The sequence below is a fragment of the Electrophorus electricus genome, chromosome 17, assembly GCF_041902795.1.
Source record: "Electrophorus electricus isolate QZ-2024a chromosome 17, ASM4190279v1, whole genome shotgun sequence".
Classification (NCBI taxonomy): Eukaryota; Metazoa; Chordata; class Actinopteri; order Gymnotiformes; family Gymnotidae; genus Electrophorus; species Electrophorus electricus.
This window is the reverse complement of record NC_137513.1, coordinates 15,263,938-15,281,817: the sequence shown is the minus strand read 5'-3', so window position 1 is coordinate 15,281,817 and position 17,880 is coordinate 15,263,938. Positions and strand designations below refer to the sequence as shown.

The 17,880-nt window shown below is 46.1% G+C and overlaps 1 protein-coding gene across 6 annotated transcripts in view; it reads right to left on the bottom strand.

Annotated features, from left to right (window-relative positions):
- Nucleotides 1–17,880, bottom strand: part of fndc3ba (fibronectin type III domain containing 3Ba) — a 101,234-nt gene that overhangs the window by 39,907 nt on the left and 43,447 nt on the right. For 3 of the 6 annotated variants that reach the window (XM_027008532.3, XM_081700492.1, XM_027008531.3), the window contains 3 exons: nucleotides 5,424–5,500; nucleotides 2,396–2,627; nucleotides 1,780–2,073 (listed from right to left, as the gene is read on the bottom strand). In XM_027008532.3, coding sequence (XP_026864333.2) covers nucleotides 1,780–2,073; nucleotides 2,396–2,627; nucleotides 5,424–5,500 — 603 coding nt within the window. Of the gene's footprint in view, nucleotides 1–1,779; nucleotides 2,074–2,395; nucleotides 2,628–5,423; nucleotides 5,501–9,056; nucleotides 9,183–9,476; nucleotides 10,933–17,880 lie in introns of those variants that run through there. The other 3 variants (XM_081700490.1, XM_081700494.1, XM_081700493.1) reach the window with 2 other exon arrangements.

Below are 17,880 nucleotides of genomic sequence, written 5' to 3'. Positions count from 1 at the left end.
AAGGCTTAGAGACTTTACTTTCAGGATGGAGCAGGTGGCTGAAGCATCAGACTAGCTGTGCACTGTGTCCTTTACTGTGCCTCTACTGGGCCTCTAAGCCCTGTCAATGAGACCTAACAGCGAGTATCTGGGCTGTGTGATTGGCTGATTTGCATACTGAACATACAGACAGCACCAGACTGAATGCTGGGGTTGGTGTAGTGGACTCCAGGCTGGTGTGAGTGTAGTGGACTCCAGGCTGGGGTGTTTTTTTTGGTTTTTTTTTAAATATCTACATGCATCTGGAATTCAGCTGCAATTCAGTGAGGACACACCCACACCATAAGCAGTTCTGGATGACACACCCACACCACCAGCAGCATGACAACATGACAACCTACGGCAGGAACTGCTCAGCCAAGTTCAGCTGCTTTACAGAAGGATATGGATCAGTTGGACTGCGCTCACCTGATCTCCAACATGGTATTGAAAGCGAAACAGACCGTGTGCACGCATGAGTGTGTGCGCGAGCATGCATGAAATCCGAAGGCAAAATCCTGAACAAATCCAGCTATAAATCAGATCTGTAACACCAGCTGAGTGCTTTATCATCTGTCATCTTTAGTGGATCTCAGCCCCCCGCATTTGACAACAACAAGCGTGGGTCAAATGCAAGGTGGACTGGTGGGATGGGCTACGCCGTAAAGCCAAACTCGGCTGCTCTCCACTAGGTGGTGTCTGACGGCATGTGTTACTCTTGGTTCACTGTGGTTTCAAGTGAACAATAGCTAGAGATTACTCCCCTTATCTAGAACATACATCCACTTTGGAGCATGATGGTGTGTGTGTGTGTGTGTGTGTGTGTGTGTGTGTGTGTGTGTGTCATATGGGAGTGGGTAAAAATGCTGAAGAAATGAAACGCCAAGCCCTTTAATTTCTTCAAGCCGTTTCATACATGTCATTTCCATGACATCAGCAAATAACAGGTCCCACACACACCTACATGGAGAACTGCCACAATGCCCATTTTTATGGTCAGTGCAGAATTAGGGTGATCCTGGGCTGAGGAAGAGGATGACTACTACAAGAACCTCCCCACCTGAGACATCAGGCCAGTCTGGTACTGACACAAGCGTGGCAGATGTAGTTGCTGAGGAACCATATGGTTTTTGTGAAGCACAGCAGGGGCGTTTAAGCAATTCTGCATAAAATAATGAGTCACTAAAAAATAATAAAGCCCAGAAACACACAGAAGGAGAATGATGCATGGGAGGAGGTGGAGCCTCTCCACCAGTCCCCATGTAGGGGGTGTGGTTATATAAAGGGGGAGGACATGAGCCTCAACGGGGGCCCTTCAGCACAAGAACACAACACTGTAGGTATGTGGGTCAAGCCCAAGCTGACCAACAAGGGCTACATTGTAGGAGCAGGAAAACTGATAGCACCTCCTCTACTGCCAGCTAGCCAGAAGAATGGACCCACCCACCTCTCTGGCTCCTTCCTGCCCTTTGTCCGTCCCAAACATTTGTACACATTTAATTAATTAAGCATAACATTCACTCCCCGAGATGCTAAAGCTCAAACGTGTGTTTTAATCCAAAAGCATATTCCCTTTCTTATTACACAACTTGCAATGCTAACTGACTATTGATGGTACATCCGTCACACACACATATACAGACTTACACCCAGAGAGACTCATACACACATACACAGAGAAAATACACAGGAATAGAGAGATCACAGAGAAAGCACAGGCAACAGTAAAACACAAGGCTTCTGTTCTGTCCAGATGCTCACCTGGCATGTCGGGCTCCTGACTCCTGGGGCTGCTCCGTGGCCCTCGGCCCACCTTCTTGGCTCCGGGGCTGGCTCCACCCCCTCCCCCCAACCCCCCTCCACCTCCCCCTCCACCCGCGTGGCTCTTGCTGTAGCCATTGTAGACACTGCTGCAGGTCATGGCACTCTTGTAAGTGGACGAGGGCAGGCTGTTGGCGCAGTTCTGCCGCTCCACCCGCTCCTTCATCTTCTTGGGCTGCGGCTTGTACTGCTCCTCCCGACCCCCGTAGTTCACTCCAAAGATAGGGATAATCTCTGGAGACACGCAAACACACACATGCGCACGTGTTCACAGACACACGTCACATTAGTAAAACATTATGGTCATAGCTCATCCAGCCAGCACTATGCTACATAGATGGCTCTCGGTTCAAGCCCCAGAAGCCTCACTGCACTGCACACGCGTCTTTTTCCAGGACAGGCACACCCGACCTCAAGTCATTGGGCGACTGCACGGTGACGCTCGAGCCCTTCCGGTATAGAGTCAGGCGTGTCCGAGCAGGTGGAGCGGGGCGTCGTCTGCAGTGCAGCACAGCAGCAGGGCGGAGAACCCAGTTGAGGAGAGGAAGCGTCTTACCTTCATTGTACATGGGCGGGAGGTGGTGCTGGTAGAACTGGGGGGGGGGCATGTCCCCAGGGCTGACTGGTGGGTAGAAGGCTGTGTGGGAGTTGGGGATGAAGTGGGGGTGGGTCATGTATGGGGATAAGTGGTGGGTGGGGGAGATGGCAGGGGAATAGCTTGGGGGGTAACACTCGGGAGACTGGGGAGTTACCACCACTCTTCTGACTCCGGTGTTATCCTCAAGCACCTACAGAGAAACAAAATGATGATGGTTGATGGATCTCTCCATCAGTCATGCATCCAAGGCTGTTCAGTCAGCCATTAGGCTTTTGTGAGCATCTTTTTACACTGTGATCTTTGAGCAAATATGTTGATGTGTGGAGGAGCTGCGAGGGAGAAAAATGGCTGGAGTGACTATCAAATATGCAGTACACATTTGAACCTTGACTTTTGGACAGACAGAGCAGCATCATTCGGACATCATTCAGACAAATTTCAGATTGGCACATAAATTCTTTCTGTGAAGGGGGCATGTTTAGAGATGATCACTTATGCAAACTGAACCTGCACCTAGGCACCTCACCCTTAACCTCTGACCCCGCAGCAGACTCAAGCAGTCACATAAGAGCAATGCTGAATTCAGCTCTGGTCATGCAATTAACCCTAAACCAGAACCTCCAACACATCTCAATCTAATAGATCGTTAGGGATAAACAGGAGATGGCTGAATCCATTCCTGCCATTCTCTGATCCCTGATCAGTATCCCTGCCATTCTCTGATCCCTGATCTCTGATCCCTGATCTGCCACACCCTGATCCTGTGCCTGCTGCAAGTCTCACGCATCTTATATAAGTGTGTCTGTTTTCTGCTCTAAGCTGGCATATACATGGCCTGCTCTAAATCTCTCTCACACTGTCACACTCTTAATAGTTGCCAGATCTGTATACCAACCACACACCCATCTTCACTGCCCCCATGTCTCTCCCGGTCTCATTTATCTCTCTCTGCCCTCCCCTCCCTCTCTCTCTCTCTCTGCCTCTCTCTCTTCCCCTCTACTCTGCCCACCATTATTCCTGTTTTGCGCCATCTGCAAGGGCAGAGTCCAAAGCGTGGGAGAGGATCGTTACGAACCTCTGTCCGTATACATAAACTGTGTTTTCTCGGTTCAGACCCTTCAGGGAAATGACATCAGCAGGGTGAGTATGTTATAGCCCTGTTGCCCCAGACTGAGGGCAGGCCATCAAGTTTTTGAATGACAGAGGCACTTTAACCGAGTCAAACATTTACTTCAAAGTAACAAAGTGCTTCAAAGTAACACCACCAATTCCCCAAACTCGCTGGCAAGCACAGTGAGGCTTAAGGGAAGAAGTCTGACAGGAGAAGTACTGCAACTCCCTCGGGGTAGCTGTGCTCCGGCTGGCTCCCGCAAACTGTTACGGCGGATGACGTGAGCTGTGACCTGTTCTACGGTAAATGAGGAGAGAGGGGCACTGCAGTGTGCCAGGGCTAGAACAACTGCTGAATAGAACAAAAAGAACCATCTGAGGTGAATTAAGGTCATAATCTCTTCCTACAGAGACTTATGGTGATGCTCCAAATAATTAAAGACAAAAATACAGGTTTAAGATTTGTAGTGGACTTCCAGATCAGTGATTTGGGGAGTGAAATACTGACCTCCCTGTCTGGGCTAGCAGGCAGGAGTGAGTGAAGATCAGGCTATATACACATTCTTATGGATAATCTCATCATGACTCACTACTGGCAGCTCTTCAGGTGACCACATGAGCCTCCACAAATCTGAAAACCTATCCGAGTCCACCCTGATGCACAACATTTCTTAGGAACTGCCTCAGGGTGACACATTCAGTCCATGAGAGAGTGAAAGAGAGGAAAGAAAGAGATGAAAAGGACAAATAAACCTGCACAATCACTTACTCACTCCCCCTGCCGTGCCCTGGCTCAACCTCTCTGTCTGCCCTCCTCCCCATGGAGATAGGTTGTAGGTAGCTCTGGGCAAAGCTGCTTCTGTACTCAAGCAGAGCCCAAGGACATAGAAGGAATGTGTTTGTGTGTGTGTGTGTGTGTGTGTGTGTGTGTGTGTGTGTGTGTGTGTGTGTGTGTGTGTGTGTGTGTGTGTGTTTGTATGTGTGTGTGCGCGTGTGTTTGTGTGTGGAGTTGCACCTTAAACAGATATTGATAATGAGCTCCTTCTGTCCAAACTATGAACTAGTACAGAATGATATGTTTAAAATTAGGAAACACACACACACACACACACACATAAATTCTAGGGTATGTATCTTGCACACCCATGGTGCCATGAACAACCAGAGAATCAGGCATGTTGTCTTGGTAAGTCACCTCTAGAGCCACCTCTGTCTCTCACCCGCTCACTCTGGCTCTACTTGGTCAAAATGGTTCAGTCCCGTTATATTTAAGATACTGAAAGAAACTACCCCATGGCAACACAGTTGGAAAAGCATACAGCAGGGCCAGGAACTTTGGTCACATCTTGCATAAACTTACTTGAGCAAAAACACGAGAAGAAAAATAGTAAGCAGGAGATGGAAAATGCGAGCAGACACCCATCAAACAGACTGCCTGTCATCTCTATCAAAAGCAAGGAGAAATTAACATCAAACTGGCATGCATCACCTACCATTATTATTACTGCTGAAACATGCAAGCTAGCATGTTAGCGCTAGACGAGTCAATGAAACAATAACGTAGGATAAATGACCCGTGTCGCTAGCTGCTAGTTAAAAGTAGTTTCTACTCCATCAACTGACGCCTAGAATGTTTCAACAACAGCATGTTTGCACAAATACTTTGTTCATTGGTGCGGCCTGCTGAAATGCTAACAGGAATACACTTTGCCAGACACATAGTGAGCAGTGGTCTAACAGTCCGGAATATGTTCCTAAAATAATTTTCTCCATAAATATATTGAAAACAAGTGGAGCTTGGATACAAGTGGAGTCCTGCAGATTTATACACTCCCTCTTACACTTTAAATACTCACGCACGCACGCACGCACTCACCTGGGAGATATAGCCAGGAGGCACATGGATTGGAGGAATCGACCCATTGGGTGACATCATTGGAACTTCAGCAGGCCCTGTGTGTGGAGAAGAGACAACCGTCAAACACTCTGATGAACACACACACGCACATGCACACACACACACGGCAGAAGCCAAGAGAAGCACTGATTCATCAATCAGCATCATTTATTTTTGTACATAACACACAAACAGGCGCAGATACACAGGCGCGGATACACACAAACACTATATGAGATCATACTGAAACATGAGCAGGACATGGTGCTGTGGGGGGGGGGGGGGGGTGTCCTGCCTTCTGGGACTCAAAACTAGAACATTAAGATTGTTCCCAGCAACTGTATGGTAACCAGACACACACACAAACCTCAGACACTCAAATACAAACACATCCGCACACATGCGCACACACAGTTCCTCTCAAAAGTGATGCACTATGATTGGTTTCTGATGCATGAATGACTTTTCCACTTCTGTCTACTATGGTCTCTCTCGGTCTCTCCCTATCCCGGTCTCTCGTCTCTCTCTCCAGGGTTTTTGCTTCTCCCACTCTGTTTTTGTGTCCCTCTCTCTGGCCATGAGAAAAGCCTGTTAGAGCCATCAGTGGCCCTGAGGCAGCAGCGTTACCAAGGTTCGCTCTGGCCGACGTAAATCAGGTGGTGGACGGTAATGCCTTCTGGTTGACACCTCAGTAACTACAAAAGCACGCCGGCCTCCTCACAAGAACACAGCTACTATGTCATATCCTGGAGGAACATTCCAGAAGGCCCAGAGCCATTTGTAGTGGCAGTAGCAGACACAGGAAGAAGAGGCCGACCAGCGTGCCTCAGGACACCACTCCATGGCTGAAGGCCTGCGGCAGCACCTTCCACCTCAGCTGAATTGGAAAACAACAGTGGCCTGAATAAAGGAGCACAGCTTGTGAGCTGATGTTGAAAATAAACGCCCAGCCACGCAGAGGGTGATGCACCATGTGGCCCAGGCATTTAATAGCCAAGCTCTATTGTCTGTGCATATGAAAGGCAGGGAGCATCAAAGATCACAAAGGCTCCATTAAATAGGGGTGGAGCCATGAAGGCAGGCCGAGTGTGAGGAGCGCAGTAGAGGCAGAGTAAATATTTGGCAGGAGTGGCAAGCAGCAGCGTTTTAGAAGCCATGACTCTACTGGCGGCTCCAGCTGACATCAAAGCACCTTTTTTGGTAAGAGTGAAGGAGGGGTTCTTACTGGAAGAGCTTTAAATGTGTGTGTGTGTGTGAGAGAATGTGTGTGTGACTGAGTGAATGTGAATGAGTGAGAGAAAAGAGAGAGAGACAGACAGACAGAGACAGAGACTTCACAGGGGACATGTGTATGCATGTAGTAAAACATGGTGTTCTTACAAGTGTAATGAGCATATTAGTGTATTAGGAACAGCCCGTCAGTCAGTGTGCATGAATCTGTGTGTGTGGGAATGTTCATGAGTGGGTGTGTACCCTGCAAATTTACCCCTCTTCACCAAACACAAGCAAAGTCTAACATCTATATGCCCACTGAGCCATGCACACATGACATACAGCACACGCATACACAGACTACATAAAAAGAAGAGAATAAATACCAGTTGATAAATAGTAATGGAAAAAGCAAGAGTTCCAGCTGAGGCAGAGGAAGAACAGGCTGTGTGCAGAAACTGCCTGATAATGTGTGTAAATGTTCCTTTGTGTGAGCAAACATCTTGAATTAATAAATAATGATACAAGTCCATGGCACAGAGAAGTGTCTCCTTAAGAAAGCATACTGGAAAAATGGTAGTAACAAAATTTAAATATCACTGAACAGATCCATCCATCCATCCTTCCCTCTCTTGGCTGGGAACCTAAACCAAAATGGTAGCACCAAACAATGCGTAACAACAGGAGAATGTTGCCATTGGACATGGTGGAGTGTGTTATTGCCAAAGTTGAGGATGTGTATGTGCACTGCTGTGTTAAGGAAGATGTTCAAAAGGAAAGCTGGCAGCGTGAGATGGTTGTTCTGGAGCAACACCGTGTGCTACCTAACTGTACACCTAAGACAGATAGTGTGGAGACATGTGCACCTAAGACAGGTAGTGTGGAGAGACAGAAACCTAGAGAAATTGACTGTCAGAAAGAAAGGAGAGATAAAGAGGAAGAAAGAATGAGAGAAATAGTGAGAAATGGAGAAAAAGAAAGGGGTGAAAGAGAGAAGGAGATAGAAAGAGAAATGTGATTCAGTATTTGTCTCCTACTTTGTGCACAGTGGGTCTGGGGGAGCCGCCAGAATTTAATAGGCATTTGACTTGAGGCTGGATATTGTGGTCCGGTCAAAGTGTGTGTTTATAGACAGATGTTGCTACCTCAGGGATTCATCAGTCATACACACTCTCACATATGCACACAGCATTGAGCAGAGTATGAAGCACACAAAGTGCCCACACTAGGCCCACACCCCCTTACACCCAGCCCACCTTCTCCACAGCCTTCCAGAGAGCACTGCACCAACCACCCCACTACTCCACCACCCTCGTCTTTGTGCAGCGCCTCCACCCTCCCAGAGCATCGCTGCTTCAGTTATCTGCAGAACGGTGCTCGTCCCACAAAACTAGCACACAGGAGCAGGGAGTCAATTGTCACCAGGACCACATGCACATCACTCGCTCTGGCTCCCGAGTGGCCACCACTCCAGGGAACATGCCATGTCCCTCCAAAGTCGTGCAGCACAGCCAGAATGCTCTGCTTTCAGCATTCCTGCATGAGTGCCATGCTCCAATACAACCTGCCACATCAGCTCTGCCAGCTGCTGCTCACAAACCACCCACACTCCCAAACGCTCCCACTCTATGGACAGAACCAAAAATTTGGAGGGTGTTTAAAAATTTCAGATGCTCAAACAATTTTACTTATATCAAAAATAATGCCACTGTGTTCCACATACCATGCCTTTTCCAGGACTGGCCTAAATACACAAGCACACGCGCACACACACCCGCGCACACACACGCCCACGCACAGCGTTGGAAAGATGGGGCCAAGTTCAGCAGAGTGGAAGACCTCTAAGAGCAGGGGTTCCTTTTCCATGGAGCAGCTCGTGGAGGCGAGATCAGCTGTTACAACTCCTGAAGAACTCAAGAGGGCGCTGCCATTCAGAGCTGCTGTCCGAGTTCACCCTCCCAGTCTAGCTGTGCCCCTGCTGCCCTTGCCCAGTCTGTGCGTTGCCCCTCTTACACCAACCCCTACACGCCCATCGATAGCCCCCATAACCTGAGACCCCCCACCACCCCAAGACTACCTCAACCCCGGCTACTCCTACTCGGCCCCTGCTCCCATCCCTCCTACAGCAGCCCCTGCAACCATTACCCCAGTGCCTGCCCCTCCACCAGTTGTCCCCTCATCCGCCTCCTCCATCTGCACAAGAGCCTCTATTCAGGTCTGCAGTACAGAGACACTAATATGCTCCCAGTTGGTAAATGTGTGTTTGGACAGTCTCTGCAGCGCTTAGCAAACACCAGCATTCCTGCAGCTATGCGCGTGTGTGCGCGAACCCACACACACCCACCCACACCCACACACACACACACACACTTTCTCTGTCTGCCTGTCTCTCTCTCTCACATAGCACATTATGTTCCCTTAGCAGTCCTGTGGGATCCAGAGGGACCAGATCTTCCAGTAAGAAACGACGTGTGTGTGGAGTAGGTGGAGGAGGTGGAGGAGCTGCTCTCTCATGCAGCCACTGCACTGGAAAACACACAAGAGTAAGAGTAAGCCCCAGTAAGAGCTGTGGACAGCTGTCTCACCAGGGGTGGTGGTTAAACAAAGACAGCGACTAACGGGTGGGAGAGACTGATGCAGGAATTTAGAAAAAAAAAACAAAAAAAAAAACCTAAAAGCAGGCAGATATGCAAATAATATAGACATCTACAGACTGTATAAGTCTTAGTCAGTAGACAGGGATATTTTTACCCTATTGCTTATTCAGCCAATACAACATTTGCTATTTATGAAACAAAGGACACGGAGAAATTAGTTTACTTTTGCTTCTGACTTCATTAGAGATGGATCCTTTACAGCCTGAGGTGGTTTGGTTCCAAGAAAGGAAGGTGTGGACACAAGGAGGCTGGACCCCACACTTGGGCTGGACCCCCACACGTGAGCTCAAGCAAAGAATTATCACCAAGGTCATGGGTTCAGTTTCCAGACAGTACACATACAGTCATTCTGACAAACCATCTATTCACTCTGGAAGGGCGCGCCTGCCAAATGCCGAAAATGCAAATGAAAATGTGGTTGGAGAATATGATCTATCTGTAATCTCCATTCATATCTGTAATCTCCATTCATAAGATTTCCCATCATTGTTCCCTTGATTCATCTTTACAATCATCACTCAGAGTGTCCCTGAATGGCCTGTCTGTCGGGATTGCCTGCATTAGCTTCAGTCTCCCGCCAGCCAATAGGTGCGCATTATGATGGCATAGCTCAGACGAACACCATCCAACACAAATTAACTAATCTTGGCATGTGATTTTAAACACACAAAAACAGATTTGTTAAAAAGGCTAATTAATTTATATAAATGGGGGAAAACATTTCAGAATTCCAACAAAAACAGAATAACAGGGACCAGGTTGTGTTGAACAGCCTGTAAATGTAAAATCTGCACACCGGTGTGTGCTGCACATGCGCCCAAGATGAACACAAAACAAAATACTAAAATCAAGGAGTCATGTGTGCCTTCCTCCAGGAGTTGATAACCCTTAAGATTAAAAATACCACATTGCTCTGATAAAAAGGTTACATTCTCAGGCGTATCAGATGTTATCCTGATATTGCTGAGGTTGGTGAGCTCAACCCTGTAGCACCTTCCACCGCAGAGCTAACTAAGCTGCTGAACGCTTTTCCAAGCAGAGGTGCATGTGCATGTCTGTGGCAGGCCATGCTTCAGCTGGGACAGTCTGACCCACTTTTACAGGCTAGAGGAGAGTGAAACAAGACTGGAGAACAGCAGAGCCATATGCACCACCCTTCTGTTTCACATAACCAGAAAAGTAACCACGCACAGAGTAGACCTGCCACAGGGGTGTGTGTGTGTGTGTGTGTGCGCGCGTGTGCGCACAGGCACAGATGCAGACACTGGTGCAGACTGCATCCCTCGAGGGAATGTAGAATGCATGTGTGAGGTCATTGAGAGGGTGCTTGGGAAGTGGAGGCTCGCACTCTCAGCCAGTCGCAGTGTGTTTGGCCTGTTGTGTGTTTATCCAGTGCTGGATAACATCTGGATAACATTGCAATGTCTACAGGGACCCTACGGCACACTGCTGTAGTTGGGGATTGTGGGGAGTTTTGCAAAAGTGTGTCCACACACACAGGCCTATGAAGCAGTTTATTGCTACATTGAGTATTAAAGGAAGGTAAAAGAATATACAATCCTTCAAAGCTAACACCCACACCCACACCCATTGTGTGTGTGTATATGTATAGATATCTCTCTCTCTCTCTCTCCCTCTCCATCTATATATATCTCTATCTATATCTATCTATCTATATCTATCTATATATACACACACATACATACATATTTGTGTGTGTATATATGTGTGTGTATTATATATATATATATATATATATATATATATATATATATATATATATATATAAAATATTAATATATATATATATATATATATAAAATATTAATATATATATATATATATATATATACACACACACACACACACACAGTAGCAGAATTTTAGAACAAATTTCTTCTTCTCATCGTCTCACAAAGTGGCAGGTCAATCTGTAAACAAAATGAAGAATAATGGCTTCTACTTTCACAGCAAATGTGACAAATTCCAATATGTGCACTTCTATACAAACATCAGGCAAGATTTCTCAGCTCAGGGTAGCCTGGCTCAATTGTCTCCTGTGTTTTATCTGCCAGCCATGTCCTTAACACTCTGGGGTTTGTCCACAGCTCTGCTCTTTGACCAAACCAACCCTTACAAACACGCTGAGCTGGAAAACATACAGCACATCAGCTGACTTCCTGCTTCACCATTAATGAGCTCTAAAGGGGAACAGAAAGAAAAGAATGAAAGAACGTAGGATGCATACACATGCACGCATGTACACAGCAATGTATACACTGCATGTAGTTAATAAAAGCCAAATACACAGGCTGAATCTCAGGCAGGCCTGGGTTAGCTAACCACATAGGATCCATGACATATGATGAAGCAAGTTCCAACAAGCTGCAGAAAGTGCATTCAGCCCTTATCATCAACATTCCATCTCTCTCTCTCTTTCTCTCTCTCTCTCACACACACACACACACACACACACACACACACACACACACACACACACACACACACACCTTTAATCTGACCTCAGATTTCTAGATTTAAAATGTGTCCTGTTAATATAAAGCAATCAATGATTATACACTTAAACGTTAGAGGTTCTACATTGTACATCACCCACATCGCATGCACGTGCACACACAAACACTCATGTGACTTCATATCTAGGTTTGAACTGTATCCCATGCCGTTTTTTTTTTTTAATATAATGCATTTAAATTCTACATTGTAGTCTGCAACCACATCACACACACCCATGCTGATGCACAGCTACCCTACGAGAGCACGAGCTTTCTGTAGAGAAATACAATGCCAAATACAGCCTCCATTTCCCCAGAGGAGTGTACCACCAATGGGATTATTGGTTTTTCTCAGGCTTAAATGGCAGCAAGACAGTTCAGCAGGTAATGCCTCTGTCCCCACAGGCGCTCGCTCTCCATAGCTAACCTGCTCCTGGGAAGCTTTTGCTGCTGTTGGACTCAGGTGAGCACAAACGAGTTGTGTAAAAGAAGTTTTGCCTGCGTGATTCCCATGTCAGACCCCAGAGTAGATGCTTTATTTATTTATTTTTAAGTGAAAAATAAGTGGGCACACAGGCTAAGGCACATAGGTAGTGGCAACAAAACCTGCTTCAGGCCACACCCTGCACCTCCCACCTACTCTTATTACACCTGGGCATCTCCCACCTACACCCATTATTCTTAGGCATTTCCCAAATACACCAATTATACCTTTTACTTCAACCAAATCTTTTTTTTTTTTGGGATTGTTCTTCTCTGAGGCAGCACACTGCTCTCAGAAAGCCAGCAGGGCAGAGGCTGCAGTGTGTGCCAGTCACCCACCTGTGCAAGTGTTTGAGCTGAAAATTCGAAACCTTGGGAGCATGAGAACCTTTGGATGCGCTGAGGCCTGAGAAGGGCTCATTGTGAGGGGAAAGCACGCCAGGGACTTGTGGTGCATGCTCAGCTTACACTCCCCCTGACCTCCACAGCACCACAGCGGGGCTTTGTGAGAGAGGAAAGGTCCTGAAGGCTGAACCCCACGAAATTTCACCCTACGAGGCACTCTGAGAAGAAAACCTACCATCCTTTGTAAGCTCCAACATTATCTCAAATCATAGTCTGTTTCACTGGCATGTCTTTTACTTAGTCTGTACAAAATATTAAGATAAAATATATATATGAGAAACACACACACACACACACACACACACACACACACACACACACACACACACACACACGCTTACTTCTCTCCCTAGCTCACAAAGTCTGGAAGTCTGACTTGGTGGGTTACAAGAATGTAGGGGATCCACACGCATGTGTCTCCATCAGTGTGGGGATGGTGTTGAAGGTGGGTGGTCTGTCCTATACTGAAATGTAAACCACTGGACCTCAGTCCATACTCTTCAGTACACCAAAAACCAACATGATCCCATAGCATACCACTCCAAAAAGAATCTGCAATTTCTCACTACAACACCCCAAAACAATGGAATCCCAAACACAGAAAATGCCAGGGAAAACCTGTAAAAAAAACAGCACACCTACAGTGGGATAGGCAAAAGCCATGGCATCCCAATGCACAGAGGATGTGCTCCTGCTGGGAGACTGGGGTTTAAACAGGCCATACAAATGTATCCAGCCAGGGAAACTGTGCAGGGTCAGAACCCCGCGAGCAACAGGTAAACAAGGCGCACTGATCACACGCTGAGAGGCACCAATCACATATTGAGACATACAGGTGACCGAGATGCCCAAATCACACACCAATCATACAGGCAACTGGGACGCACCAATCACATACCAAAACGTACAGGCGACCAAGATGCATCAATCACACACCGATCTAGGCCAATATACGCATTTATATAGGCAGAAACTCATTTGTTCTTTCTCTCTTCATATTGTGCACTCCTTCTCTCTCACAGACAGACAGATATACACCACTGAGTCTGATGGTCATCATCTCTTATTTGAGAGTCTTATGGCTGTAGTGTCCTATTCTGGATCAAACTGCAACAGATGCACATAAAATATGAGACTTGCTAAGTTTGGTTGATAGAAGCCTTTTTGCTTTTATTAGCATGCTGCTTCTGCCAAGGCTGAGTATGCCTGCCCATATGATCCGTTTCCTCCCTGACCCCATGCCAAAAAGAACAGCACAGCTATTCAGTGTTGGAATGGCTGATCCTTCCTTGTTTGAGTCTTAAACTGAACTCTGTTCCACCAAAGCCAGTGATTGGCTGGTGTCTAAAAAAAATGGAACTGGCCATAGAACATTATGTTCATTGATGATGCCATAAAAGAGTAGATAATGGGTTCAGTGTAGCTTCGGTTGGTACGACACTGATGATTACAGTTTTGTACTAAGGAGTTCTGTCCAGCAGTGTGATGGAAAGGATCTTCTAGAGGTGCAGACTTGTAGGAGGTGCTGAGTTACTCTACTGATGACTTCTGTTTTATGTGTGGTTTGTCTCATCTTTCTACTGACTGTAATAGCAGCAGAGTCTCTGGAGTGGGAGTCATCAGCACAGTGACATTTGCACACTGTAGTTTATATGCTCAGTGATATACTCAGACTTCATTTTTTGCTAGTCCTCAATCTTTTTAGAATAAAAATGTTCCTACTGAGTGAAGTCACCAGTGTTCACCCCTTATTCCTCCTAGTATAGCAAATTGGACACAGAAAAAATTATTATAAGTACAGGACCCAACATGAAATATGAAAAACTCCAGGATGCAGACTGATTCAGTGTCTGATTCAGTGTTACTGTAAAGCACAGCCTCATCACTGGGTGGACATCCACATTCTTGAGGAAGTAGTTCTTCATTTACCACATCAAAGATTTACAGGTTCTAACGTGTTTGTGTGTTTATATATATGATATATCATATTATATATATATATATTTATATTGCTTTTCCCTCACTGGGTGTGTGGGTGTGAAAAAAGCAGGTAGTAGCTGTCCAGGTCTCTGGGCTTTGAAGCACTGGAACTGAAACATTGTCCGTTACACTACACTCCCTTCCTGGTCTCTCACCCACACGTGTGCGCGCATGTGTTTGTGTGTATGTGTGCACCCCCCCCCCCCAAGTTATCTTTCTGCATGCTTTTCTCTCTGTGGTCTGGCAGCCTCAAACTCCTCCCTGTTCCCAGTCTCAGCTGTTTGCCAGCCACATGTCATTGATATCACCTTAGCTCCCATAATCCTCAGCAAAGAGAAGGCATGAAATTTCCTTCTTCAACAAGCAGAGAGGAAAACATTGTGAAAACTACAACAGGTCCAGCTGGAGAGCTACACACAGAAGAGTGAAGCGCTTTCTTTTTGTTTCGTACTTGCGTTTTTCTCTGTTCCTGTGCTCTGTACACACATGGTCTCCACATGGGGAGGAAGAGCCAGAGCTCTGGTGCAACAGGTTGCATCAGAGCTGACCTACATACAGCGTGGTACAGGGAGGAGGGAGCGTGCTGTATGAAACAACTGGCTTCAGATCAGTGCGCACTTGGGGGTAAATGATGCCTGATTGTGATCTCTTTCTTCCTTTCACTCCCTGCCCTCTCACTCATGTGGGCTTTTCCTCGGCGGGGCAGGGTAGGGGGGGTTCTCTGTGTGGGTTTTTGAGGGGAGGTCTCTAGTGGCCAGGGGACTGTTGATGTATTATAGTGATGAGAATGACTGTTGATATATGAGAGCAGCTCTGTTCTGGCTGTAGCTCTCAGAGATTTCTTATGAGGACTATTTTTGATTTAAATATGTATGCATGTATATTATTATTATTGTTGTTGTTGTTCTTAGTACTATTACTTTTGTTGAATATTTTCAGCCAGTTTATTCTGAATTTAACTTGAGAGAAGTGGGGAGAAGAGAGAGAGAGGCAGAGAAAGGATAGTAAGGATAAAGAGAAAGGAAGGGGGGAAAGATGATGAAGAATAAATATAAAAACATTACAGATGGATTGGGATAGAGAGTAAGAGAAAGCCAGAGTGGAAAGTGTTGAAAAAGCATGAAATGGTAACGAGGCAGACAGACCCTACTCCCAAGTTATGCCAGACCTGCAGTGTCTCTGTCTCTGTCTGTCTTACAGCTTACAGCAGCACACGAACATGCACGCACGTGTGCACACAATTCATGTGCTACTAGAAAATAACAGTAACCAACAGGCAGTGAGAGTTAGACTGTCTGAATGCCAGACTGCAGTCTGCACACCAAACAGCTGAACAGCTGAGCTGTGGGTGTCTGAGTGCGTTCACATGTTGAGATTGGGCCCAGGTGTGTTTTTTTGGAAATCCCTTAGCAAGGAATGTTTAATGAGGTATGTGTGCTTTACAGAGCAAGTGCACATCTGCATGCACTGATGCAAGTGAGTCTTATGTTCCCATCACTCAGATCAGTACTCAGCTCTCATTCATGTCTATAAAATACTTATCTAAGTCTTCGTTCAGATGTTGAGGTGCATCAAAAGACCTGTCTAATTGGCAGCTTTAGGCTGCATGATGAGGACGGCGCTTAGGCTGTGTGGGCGGGACATGCTGGGAGCTGAGAGCATTTCCCTGCAGCTGTGAGCAGCCAGCAAAGCCAACACTGCCCACAACTTATGATTTACATTCCTGAGCAAATCACTACTTTTTAAGTCCGTAATTAAAGTGCAATTCTTCAGCCTGCAAACACATGGAGGTCAACAGTAGGAGGTTCTCTTTTGCGTGTGTGTGCGCATGCCCTCATGCAAGTGCATTTATGTGTGTGTCCTGTCTGCAAGAGATGCCCTCGTTGGCATGTTGTCACTATTGCTTAGCAACTGTTCCTGTTCTTATCTTGTTCCGTCTGTGTCCGATATGGTAACGTCTGTCAGAGAGAGAGAGAGAGAGAGAGAGATTCTGAAGTTCTAAAGTACTGATCTGAAGCCACACAACACACTAACCAAGACAACACAAAGGCTAAAAACTCTCAAACACACACAAACACACAAATTCAACAGCTCATGCTTCACTGACAGATCTGCCTCTAAACCACACCTGCTGCTCCATCCATATCCACCCGTTAGCGGATGCACTCATCCGGATGGAAAAGCCAACAGCTGGTGCAACATTATTAGCAATGTGAGCTGGTGCATAATGGAGCGAGGATTGGTGGGCGGTTTTTGTTTGTTTGTTTGTTTGTTTTTTGAACAGGACATCACTGAATTGTGGTGGAGGAGTGACCCCAGCCAACCTGCACCCCAGAGGTAGAGCTAAGCAATATGCCTTACTGCAGTTACAATAAATTATGTTGCAACAGACTTTTCTGAGGACAATGTGGGTATTATTAGCTTCTAAAACAATGACCAGCTGCATATTACAAAGAGAGACCAACTACAGTGGGCCTATAAACAGCAACCAGTGGGGCCACAGTGTTAAATTAAAACCACATAGCATCAAGGAGCTGATCGGACAGTAACCCATTTTGTCAATCTCGTTATATTACATATTTATTTACTGATCGATATAAATCATTTGATGTTCTTCTGTTCCTCTCTTAATATGATTAAATAAAAAAATCTCATCGTTTTCCATTGTTAGAACTTTTAACAAAACTCATGACACACAATTATACAGTGTTTATCATGAAAATGACTTTGGGAGTCATGAAGAAATTTTGCCCTTATGCCAAGGCATACATCAGACACTGCTCTTAGTGTATTGGTCTGTTGTAGCCTGTGGAGAGAATCCAGAAAATCATGTCACGCTTCACGCTCTCCCCATGCACACATGCGCACGCACGCGCACACACACACACACACACACACACACCCCTACCCACCCAGGGAACTGGACCTCAAGAGAAAGCTTGTATTTTTCCAGAGTATGATGGTGATAAAAGAGAAAACCCTGTTAGCACTGATTACAAAATGATGGGAAGTGGCTTTCTGTGTTTGTAATGATTAAATACTACCAATGGGCAGTGTGGGGGTGTACAGAGTCAGAGACAAAATGAAGGAACAGCAAGAGACAGAAAAGAGCGAGAGAGCGTGCGAGAAATTCTTTTTTGCTTTTAATTATGGCAAGGCATGTCATTGCAGCCTAATAACCCA